This window comes from Passer domesticus, chromosome Z, assembly GCF_036417665.1.
Source record: "Passer domesticus isolate bPasDom1 chromosome Z, bPasDom1.hap1, whole genome shotgun sequence".
Taxonomy (NCBI): Eukaryota; Metazoa; Chordata; class Aves; order Passeriformes; family Passeridae; genus Passer; species Passer domesticus.
In genome coordinates, this window is record NC_087512.1 from 38788156 (window position 1) to 38800032 (window position 11877).

General features: G+C 42.6%; 1 protein-coding gene across 7 annotated transcripts in view; it reads right to left on the reverse strand.

Moving 5' to 3' along the window:
• Positions 1-11213, reverse strand: part of GOLM1 (golgi membrane protein 1) — a 36893-nt gene extending 25680 nt beyond the window's left edge. The window contains exons 1-3 of one of the 7 annotated variants that reach the window (XM_064405317.1): positions 7258-7392; positions 2144-2241; positions 1153-1326 (exon numbers count right to left, since the gene is read on the reverse strand). In XM_064405317.1, the coding sequence (XP_064261387.1) occupies positions 1153-1281 (129 nt within the window). In that variant the 5' untranslated portion in view covers positions 1282-1326; positions 2144-2241; positions 7258-7392. Of the gene's footprint in view, positions 1-1152; positions 1327-1469; positions 1585-2143; positions 2242-3097; positions 3239-4615; positions 4723-7257; positions 7396-7572; positions 7711-11191 lie in introns of those variants that run through there. The other 6 variants (XM_064405313.1, XM_064405319.1, XM_064405316.1 and 3 more) reach the window with 6 other exon arrangements.
• Between the last annotated feature and the right edge of the window lie 664 nt (positions 11214-11877).

Below are 11877 nucleotides of genomic sequence, written 5' to 3' on the forward strand. Positions count from 1 at the left end.
GTGGTACTGACACAGTTACTACCCACTGTTAGCCACCATCCTGAGGCCACTGACTGAAGGGAATGCAAGGGATGACCAAAGTCTTGGAAGTCATAAGACATAATGCATGGCCAGACACAATTCCCTGTTTGAATAGTGCCTGTTCTGAGGTGAAACAGGAATTCAACTCATTCAGCTGTCCACTCAGTACTAAAATTTGGCTCAATTACAAAGAGCAAGCAAATTCACTGGATAAACTGGGAAGGAGCTCTCATGAGTCACATTTAATCAACATGCTGTTAGTTTTTAGGTCAGCTTTTTTAAAACAATAACAAAACAAAAAAGAAAAAAACGAAAAACATTAACTGTCCTGCAGAGATTGTCACAAACCAGAAACTTGACTCACATATCTGACATCAGAACAAATTGTCCAGAAAGGATTAAAACCCAAGCTCAACAGCCACAAAAAATATAGTTATCATCAGAAAAATATAGTTATCATCGGACAAGGTAATTATTACATGTGACTTGTATGTCCTTCTTCAGAAAGACCACTTAGAAACAGAAATTCAGATTTTGTTCTTGAACAACCCAGATTACCTTCTGGGAAAAGGTACAGTATGCATCCAACATTATAGGTCATGTACAAAGACAAATCCAAGAATATCAGCATCCAAGTTTTGACTGGGATAGAGTTAATTTTCTTCACAGTGACTGGTATGGGGCTCTGTTCTGGATCTGTGATGAACACAGGGTTGAGAATATAAAGATGTTTTTGTTATTGCTGAGCAGGGCTTGCAAAAGCCAAGGCCTTTCCTGCTTTGCATACTACCACAATGGCAAGGAAGTTGGGGGTGCTTGGGAGGGGACAAAGGAGGATGGCTTTTGTCACATCTTTAATGTGAAACAGCACAAGACAACTGAATGTTTTGTGAGAGCAGAAGTAACAACTATCACACATGCAGGTGTGTTCAAGTTTTGGGTTCCTCTCATGTACAAATAGGCATCCGTCCCATTCCCCCACTACTGATAAGCAACAACTGTAAAATTTGTGGAAGTTCCTAAAAAGCTGAAGTTCCTGACTTGCCACATGAATGAGATTCATCCTTCTTGTGAACGATGTTTACTACTTTCAGAAGTACAAAGTGACATGCAGAGCAAGAGGAATATTACCTGCAGATCCACGCTGCGAGAACTTGCAGCCCAGTAATTGAAACCCAAAACAATTAGGCACGCCACGAGCGCAGCCATGAGGAGTGGTGGAGACTTCATCCCGCGACAGCTGTTTCCTAGTCCTACCATTTCAAGAAAAGAACAAATCCGAAGAATCACAGCAAGTATGGAAACCTGCAAATTAAAAAGAGCACATTAGACTGCATCCCCAACTACAGCTATTTTATACATAGAATAAAACTTTCTTTGTAGCAATGCAACAGCTGGCAGCTGACAGGCTTACACCCAGCAAGGAAGGTAAATGTATTAGTGTTGACCTGTCTAGATATTTCCATCCGAAAGAAAGGTCATCACACACTATCAGATTGTACATAAAGCTTCATGTGCTCTTGAGGGGGATGTCTTGAATACTCCTAACAATATAATGAAAATCTGCAATAAACAGAACCAGTCATTCTTTTATCATTCATCTACCCAAAAATCTACACAGACAACACTGAGCTAGAGAATAGATAGCTTTTTACCTAATTTACTCAGAAAATTAATTTCGTCTTGCTGTTTGAGGAGTAATTTGCACTTTGCTTTCTAAAATTGGGCAGTTTCAACTTACTCCATCTGACACTATTATTCTAACTTCTTCTTCCCAAGCTGGTAAATAAATATGTAAGTAAGACTGAATCAAATTATTTAAAGAAGAGTCTAAAAATAATAATTAATATAAATATGAGCAGACACTCCACTGATTTCCATGCTACACTGCATTAAGTGTTCTCCATTTTGATCCTCAGCTGCTTTCTCTGCTCCTACAGAAAATAAATAATGAATTAGCAGTATCATGGATACTACTGGTTGTTACTGAGTTTTGTGTTATTTCTGTGAAACAGACAATCTTAAAAGATAGGCAGGGCCATAGGGTAGCTGCAATTCTCTTTGAAATATGCACACATTGATTATGGTGTGGTGAAATCTGTCTTAATAAGTTTAATGGCACCTAGCTTCATGAACCTCAAACTCCAGGGAATCTTGGCTGCAGTTTGTAGAAGACTGCTCCCTTGTAAACTGAGATTAACTTTTTTTCTTTCTGCACTCCTGCAGACAGAAGACAGCATACATAAGCACAGAAGATCAGGCAGACAGCAAATATATGTGTATCACATGACACTAGTTAAATCGAAAATGGGCACATTTACTAGTAATATATTGTACAAGCTTTCAAGGTACATGTTTTTAAGCAAAGCAACCTCTTCCCTACTGGTTGCAACTCTCAAAGGATTTACATGTGAACATACACTATAAACAAGGGAAATATGTGATGCCAACACTTTGCAGGTACCGGAAATGCAAATTTTACTGAAGTAAGTCCTTCAACAGCTCACCTATACCTCAGTGTTCACTTGTATTCTCTGCAAAATTCCCTCTCTGCAGTCAAGATAGATTATTTCTCATTTCTCAGCAGACAGTGCACAATACTGCCAGATTCATAAAGGTTTCAAATCCATGTGTTCATTTGAAAAGCTTCCTAATTTGTATTTGAGGATACATACAGAGGATATAAGAGTAAAATGTAGACTCCTGAAAATGTTGCTTCTTCATAAACACACAAACACCACAAAACAATCCAAAGAAGTCTAACACCTGAGACTTGAGTTTCTTGCCTAAAGGAAATGTCAGCTAAGGTGCAAAGGGACACATGCAGCACAGCTCCAGTGGACACCCACAGGGCCACATACACACAAACTAAGGTCAACAGTAAGGAGCAAAGACAAGGAAAGGAACCATGTTGTTTTATTTTTTTTCTTGTAATGCAAAAAATCAACATGCAGTAAATTAAAACACACACAGAAACATGCACAAATTTCCAGCAGAGAGCTGGAGTAGAGAGAATTGCAGAAACACATACATTTGCACAGACTATTATCCTACTGTGTCATCCTAAAAGAAGCACCTGGGAAGTACAGAGCCACCATGTCTTACACATGATCCCTGAAAACCAAGAACACCAGATCTTCAGAGTAGCAAAAATGAGAGCACACAGGGCACAATGAAGTTAGCACTGCCATCTCAGCAAAGAACAAGAGAATCTATTTACATTTGCATACCAGAACACAATACTGTATTTCAAGAAAGGTCTGTCAGAACCCATTATGAAGTCACCTGTATCTTGTTCTTTGCTGTAATAGTAGGTACACTTGACACATGGAAAAACTACAAACAGCACTGCAAGATGGAGTGATTCATTCTAAGTGTGACTTGAATAAAATAACTGGTATTTTTCCCATAGCTGTCAGAAATAGAGAAAACAGTTCAGATTGTCAGCAGTAACAGCTTGCACTGTAATTTATCTACTAGATAAATATATGGGACTAGCTGTTTAGCTCAAAAATTTCCAGAGGTAAAACAACTATATTGTTCAAAGAAAGAATGATTGGTTCACCATGCAGCTTAAAGCACTGGTACAAAACCATGCTAAAGAATGCCAATACACCTAGATAGCAGACAAATCTGGCAGCATCAGCACCTTTTCTGCTGTTTTCATCTGTTAAAAACAAACAGGCAAGTAAGTGCTGATATCACTAAAGCATGTTTGACTTCAGTGCATTGCTTTTTCTAGAAAAGAGCAGTGTTGTTTACCCTTAAATAATTTATATTAATTAGGAATATATTTTTATACTGAACAAAAGGAAAAGCAAAAGAAAAAGACATGAAAGACACAGAAGGCTCTTCTGTTCACGTACTGCAGATGCAAAATTTTATACCTCAGTTGCAATATTGATATTTCCTCTCTCGTTAAAAATAAAAACTGTTTAACTTTCTGCCACGGATATAAATGCTCACATATTTTGGAGGAGAGATAAGCAAATCAGCTCAATAAGCACATCTACATGAAAATCTGTTTGCACATGCTGTTTTTCCAGGAAACATCTGGTCTGGCACTGTTATTTGAGTTGGATTTAAAATAAGTTTCCAATTTTATGGGTAAGAAAGTAATTTTACTGAAGATGAAATTCAACAATGTCCATGGCAGATGTAAAAACAAGCATATTTGTAAAATTCCTGACTTCTGAACAGAAGATTTCATCCTTCTGTTTTTCCAACCCAGTGGTGCTTCATTGAGGAGAGGTTTTAGACTCTGAGATATTCAAGCGAATTTACATACAACATACTTTTACTTCCCACAGTAAGCAATTTTTTTTTTACTGTACTCAGATGAAGTAGGACATCTGATATCCAGCAATCTTTCACTACAGATAAGCAATAACATTGCCAACCAAGCCCCAAGACCAATACACTAGTGGTAAAGACAAAACAAAATGGTGCATTTCAGACTCCCCGAAGGAAAGCCAAGTCTCTCTGCTCGCAGGGTTCACCTCTGTGTACTTCCGTAAGACCCGCCGAGCAGAAGCAACCAGAAAAGGTGAACAATTCAATATACACACACAGCAGACAGTGCAGGCAGGCATACCTGCCTACCAACCACCTCCTCCACCACGCAGCCACTGTGTGGTACAAAGCCAGTATAAGCCAGGGCAGCATCTAAAGACAGACCACAGCCGAAGCAGCCACTGAAAAGTGAAGGCACATCTTCTCGGAGGTCTGAGTACTTGAAACTGAGTAAGGACAAAGCCTTACTAAGACTCCTGCAAAAAAAAAACCAGATACAAAAGCTAAAAAGAAAAAAAAAAAAAAAAAAGCCCCAACAAGGACCTAAGGGCTAAGGCACAGCACAGAGATCACACAATCCCATCCCAACCAGACTGGACCAGAATGGGGAAAACTCCACCATCAAGGGAGCCCCTCAGACAGTGGCGCTTTCCCCACCTATTGCAGATTCTTTTCCAACCTCCCAGTGAGCTTCTGGAAGAAGTCACTGAGGTTTTTTTCAGACATTATCATGAAATTCCTATGTCTGACTGCTTGAATTAAAGCATACTGTATTAACCAAGCAAGTTAATCAAAACTTCTTCAATTGACAAGTTAGTTAGGCATACCCAGACATAACTGAATCACACTAAAAGGTACTAGAACTTCAGTTTTATTTTAAAAAACAATTAAATGAAATTGGAAAAATAAGTAATTCTTAAAATAGTGCATCAGAGAGCGAACATCTGTGTGCCTGGTCTAAAGATGACCATTTTTTGGGTGGGCGGAAATAGAGTACAGAAAAAAATGAGTCAAAACCTTTCAGATTTCATTGTATAAATGGTTAACACAAAGTAGTGATTATCTTTGAAAGATAAATCCAGTTGGTTCTTACCCACAGCGGGATCTTACAAGTACCACTATTCACAGCCCCGTGGTGAGAACCAGCTACAGCCAGCAGCAACCTTTATGCTTTCAAAGTTGCACAGACTGTACGCAGGGCTCAAGGAACTGCACACTGTCACAAAACAGAGCATACAGATTTCTTACCATCCTCTGCAGCAACACTGTCTGAGGATGGTTTTTCCTTTCAAATTTGCAAGTCAAAAAAGGTCAAACTAACATTTTGCCATTGGAGATTTAAAGTTTGTGCACTGAACTCAAGTCTGCTGACCACAAACTTCCTATATGCCTTTCACAAGGATTTACAAACTGTAGGAAAAAAAGAAAAGAAAAAACACTCTGAAACATGCAGCAACAGCCACTACTCAAACTTCTATACTTTGGATTAATGTCACAGAGTCACTATTTACCAAAATTATACAGCTACACTTTTTATAGGAAGGGAAGGGCATTTTCACCACAACACATTCAGCAACTCGACTCTCATCCTGCTCAGGAATAACCATTTATTTGACAGTCAATTCAGGTGACAGGTCTTCCTTTTCTAATGCATTCTAAAATAGAAGTAGCAGATCAGAAAACTAGGAAAACCTTAAAAATGCACTATCTGTCCAAGGAAAGGGCCACTGTTACCATTTGTTCACTAATCATATTCCAGCTCAAGAAGTCTCTTGTCTTTCAAATGACAAGAAGCTAACAACCAAACACCCTCAATGCCCTTTATCTGATTAAAGAGAATTCCCAAACAGGTATGTGGCAAAACAGAAGCTAGAGGCTTAAAGTAGGTATCTATCCCAAGAACACAAGTTGGCTAACTAAATATGTTTTAGAATACCTGGATATATTGCCCAGGTATACTTGTAGATAGCAGTATTACCACTGAAAACAATATGTATGAAAACAAAATTAAACAAGCAAACTTACACACCTGAACTATCTCAAGAGTTAGTCAGACTACTCACTTATTTTTTTCATAAATTTTGTTGCTGCTATTTTTCCCATAAAAGATGAACCAGCTTAAGATCACAATTAATAGGACACCCACTTATCTTAAACGAAGACAATGAAACAGAGTAGAGTAAGTTTAGATATCTGATGAAAAACTCGGTAAATTGCTACCATTTCCCCACCACTACAAAACCATACATATGGTTTGACTGCAAAACATGCAGACCTCCCACGAGGAGTGAAAAAAAAAAATTCAACTATACAAATAGTTCCTTAAATGCAAAGTACTGCTAAGATGTAAGATGAAAGACTATTCAAAAAAAAAGTCAATTCAAAAGCAAGATTTTATAGAAACCTGATCAACTCCTTCTATCTTCATGCTGACAAAGGAATCCAATAAAGTAAAACAAATCAAACTTCCTGCTTGTAGGCGATAAACACAGCGCCTGCTGTGTACCCAACATCCGAACTAAAATTTCTGAAGAGGTAGGGGTAACACTTTCCCAAGCAGAGGCGGGAAGGCCTCTGGAGGCACGAACTTTTGAGAAGCCGTCAGTCCCCTGAGCAGCGGCACGGCCTCGGCGGGAAGGGACGGGAAGGGACGGGAAGGGACGGGACGGGACGGGACGGGAAGGGAAGGGAAGGGAAGGGAAGGGAAGGGAAGGGAAGGGAAGGGAAGGGAAGGGAAGGGAAGGGAAGGGAAGGGAAGGGAAGGGAAGGGATCAGGCTGCCGCAGAGCTAGCTCGGAAGGAAGAGGAGGATGGTCAACAATCTCAGGTCACGACCGCGGCTGCGACAAACCAGGAGAGGCCACCTAGTCCGACACTTCCCGGGAAAGATAGCCGGGAGGAGGTATCTCACACCTGCACTGATTTCTAATACTATTGTTTCTACCTCCGCTACGAATATTCAAAGATGTTTCCAGCTCAAGACCCTTAAGAGGGAAGGCAGGCTGAAGAGGCAAGAAAACGCTATCAGTATCCGGCAGGCACGCCAGTTAAGCCCCGGCACGCCGGCCCGGTACCTCTGCGAGCGCAGCCGGAGCGCGCGCGGGGCCGCCCTCACCGCCCTCACGGCCGGAGCCGCCCCTCGCGCCGGGGCCGCCGCTCGTCCCCCGCCGCCGCCGCCGGCCGAGCCGAGCCGAGCCCGCGGGGCACAGCCGGCAGAGCCGCGGCCCGGCGACCCTCGCGCCCTGCCCGCCGGCCTCACCTCGCCGTGCCGGCGCTGCGGCCCCCCGAACAGAAGGGCGAGGGCCGGGGCGTCGCCTCTCGTTGCCCCCGTCGCCCGCGGCGAAGAAGAGCGGCGGCGGGAGGCGGGCAGGGCAGGGCGGGGCGCAGCGGAGATCCCGCCCCTCGCCACCCAGTCCCTCGCCGTCCCGCTGGTGTCCCCGGCTGAGGAGCGCCCTGGGCTGCGCTGAGCAGAGCGGAGCAGGGTGTGCACCGGCCTGTGCCGCCCTGCGCTGTCCGCCCCAGCGGCAGAGTTATTCCTTGACCAGCGCTGCTGCTGAGTTACAGATTTCCTGTCTTCACCACAGGCGCTTCAGTGTCTGGAAAGCAGCACGTAGGGGAAGCTGAGTGTCCGAAATCAGAGATGGAGCGACAGAAAACTCAGGAAGGCTGTTTCGGTACCTATTTTCGACAGCCAAACGGATGACGCCGGTATTTTCTTCATTTTAAAAGAAGAAAAGTTAGTCAACCTGTTTGTTCCATTAACTCAGCTGGAGTTTCCACCATGTAGATAGAATCATAGAATTGTTTTGTTAGGAAGGAGCCTTAAAGAGGATCTAGTTCTAGACCATGGGCCTAGAACATCTTTCACTAGGCCAGGTTGCACGAAGCCATGTTCCAAACCAGCCTTGAGCACTGACAGGGGTGAGACATCCACAACTTCTTTGGGCAGCCTGTTCCAGTGCCTCACCACTCTCACAGTAAATTATTTATTTCATAATTTTATGATTTGTAAGGATTTCCGTTCTGATTTTCCCCTCTTTCAATATGAAGCCATTCCACTTTGTCACATCAATGCAGTTTCTAATGAAGAGACCCTGTCCATCTTCCCTGTAGGCCTCCTTCAGATACTGGAAGGCTGCTGTGACATCCACACAAGCTTCTCTTTTGCAGGCTGAACAGCCCCAACTTTTTCAACCCAATCTGCATGTTGTTTCTGCATTTTAGCTTTTGCAAGTGGCAGTTTAAAAAACGGAATCAAAACAGTATAGAAAAACTAGTGAAGCAGAAATTGTAGTTGCTGAAAAAGGCAAAATAATTTCTTTAGATGTGTGTGTGTGTGTGTGTGTGTGTTTATATACATAGCTGTAAATTTCTACCTGAACAAAGGCCACAAACTTAACAAAAGCAACCTTCTACATGTCAAAACATAATGCCAAATATGAGGTTTTCTTCCTGTCTTTGGAGACTGTTTAAAAGTTAATCAGTCTAACACCTGCACTTTAACCTTTTCATGGGAGAGAACATATATTTGTTATTATATATTTATTTTTTAAAACAACTCATACAATGGCTTTGTCTAGATCAGAACCAGAAAATTTTCTTACAACTACACAATAGATCACATCCCGCTAGTTAGGGAATTAATTGATTTCCAAGTGGGATCTACAATATTAATAAAAAAGGTATCATTATCTTAAAAAAAATAAATAGCTGTGCATTTTAACCAAGAACTAACAAAAACATGAGGGCACAGCATGTAACATATGTTACCCTGCAGAAAAATTAAAGATCTTAGCACCATCTCTTGGGACCAGTACTAGAAGCAATGTACTACTGTGCCTGAAAAGTCTAGAAGTAAAGGAATTTGCAGAAGCCTTCTGGAGGTGTATCTCCTGAATAATTTATGTCTGAAAGAGAAGGGGCGACTCTCAAAATAGATTACCTTGAACTATATTTTATTTCATAACATGCTGCTTTTTTTGCCTTTTTTTTTTTTCTTCTAAATGGTAAGCTAAACAAATCAAATTCTTGTGACTCTTTCTCTGAAAAGCATATCTTAACTAGAAAATGCAGTACTTTTTTTTTCCCCTCAGAACTACTGACGTCTTTCTGGTAGAATATAATTGTCAAAACAGTTCATAGAACCAAAGAATCTTGAGAGCTCTGGATATCATCGAGTTCAACCCAAACTCTGCACAAGGCAGGATGACCTAGACCAGGTTAAAAAGGAACTCATCCAAGTGGGTTTTGTGGTTTCCAGAAAGGGAGAATCCATTACATCCCTGGGCAGCCTGTTCCAATGCTCTGCCACACTCAATGTAAAAGAAGTTGTTCCTTATGTTAAGGTGGAACTTCTTGTGTTTTTGTTTATGGCTATTACTTCTCCTGTCTCTGGGCACCACTGTTGTAATGTGCTTTTATACTTTGTAATACTTTGTAATTGTTTTGTATCCCCTTATTTTCCCAGATGATGTACCCCATTTTGTACCCCCTTCCTCTACCTGTGTAATCATTCTCTTGTGTTGAAATCATCCCCCAAATCCCTGCCCTGGCTCTCTGTCAGTCACTCAGCATCCCATCCCCTCTATCCAGAACTTTCGGTCAAAGTCGTCGAGTGATTAGTCTGAGACCAGGGGTCAGCCCCCCCAAGTATTATGCTATACGCTATCCCAAATCTCCATCCCTAAAGTTTCATCCCTGAAGGGTCTTTATTGGTCAGCAAATGTATCTACCCTCAGTTTCCTCCCCCCCTTTAAATGTAACCTTGAGATTCCTTTTGTTTTACTCTGACCAAGGCGCACACTGAGGTGTGGGGCCCCCTGAGGAGCTCCGAATAAACCTTGGACCGGCCCATGCCGAGAGTCACCTTTTACCCTCTACCGATGTCTCCAGTGTCTCTTCTGACGCAAAGGTGACTAGCCTAGCTGCCCTCAGTACCCTCAGGGCACCAGAGAGTGTCCCCCCCGCTGTCAGTCGCTTCAGGGCTGCCTCCCCCCGTTGTCTGCCGACCCGGGGTTGGCTGGGGTTCACTGGGAGGCACCCCCAGAGAGATAGAGACACACCACTGAAAAGAGTCTGGCACCATCCTCTTGACATCCACCTTTAAGATATGGTGACTGATTCCAATGACCTTATTGTCCTCTACATGCCTGGGCATGACCTCCAGAATGGGCTGTTCCATTCCCTTTTCGGGTAGGGAGGGGAGGCTGACAGGGCATATCTCTCAGATCCTCTTTCTTGTCCTTTTTGGAGATAGCAGTAATGTTGACTTTGCTCCAGTCATCGGGCACCTCTCCTGTTCTCCATGCTTTTGCACAGATGATGGAGGTTGGCTTATCAACATCTGCCATCTCCCTGGGCTCCCATGGGTGCATCCCACCAGAGCCCATGGATTTATGGGTGTTAAGTCTCTCTAGCTGATCTCTAACCCAACCCTCTGTGACCACAGTGAAATCTTCCTTTCCCCACTCTTCCTCTCCTGCCTCTGAAGTCTGGCACTTCTCAGGGCTGGCCTCACCAGTAAAAACAGTTAAAGAAGGCATTCAGTAATTCTGCCTTCTCTGTGTATTCCATCACCAGGACACCCATCTGATTCAGCAGTGGCCCCACATCTTCCCAAACTTCATTTTGCTGCTGATAATACTTGTGTCATCCACTTTGGCATGCCCCTTAAATCTTATATTTAAGCTCTCAAATAGTTTGTATGTCCCTGAGTTGAGCTCAATACATGCCAGTTTCTCTCTCACACAAAGAAAAACTGCACCACCTCATCCTGCTGACCTCTCCTTTCTAAAAAGGACACAGGCATCCAAGCAACATTCCAGTCACACGAGCTATCCCACTGTATCTCTGTAAATGCAATGATATAATGGCCCTACCTTGGCACATGCTTGTTGCCACAGGCCCCCAGCCGGGTAATAATTAGCATTGACTCCATGATTTTCAGAAGGCTGATCAATCACTTTATTATACTGTACTTATTAAGAAACCCATCACCCTTACAGACAGTCACAATACAGATGGACCCAGTTGGTCCTTCAATCTAAACACCATCACCATTGGCCAATTAAGAAACCATCCTTTGGTAAACAAATCTCCATAACACATTCCACATTTTCACAACAACAAGTGCAGCAAGTGAAGATAAGAATTGTTTATAATTCTTTTCTCTGATCTTCTCACAGTCTTTCCCAGGACAGTGCCTGGGAAAGTTATATGTTGGTCTCTGTGGAGAGAGCTGCTGCCACATATGCCCAGAGATTTCTAGTTCTTGCTTATCCCCATGTTCTCTGCAGTTGTGTGCAGGCACATCAGGGAGGTAATCTAGCACCCAGGTTCCCTAGAAGAGGTGTAACAGGATTCCCCATAGCAATACACACTCTTGATCTGGATAGCCCTATGATTCTCATTTGAGAGGAGGCCATGGTAGCACTGGTTGGCATGGCCCAGGAAAAAGCAAAGGCATGAGCATTTCCACTTTGGACCCCAAAAGCCATTCAGTGTAAAGATCATCTCACCAAATTGGCCAGTCTGCTGCCAAAGATTTTCTCTCCCTTTTTAGACA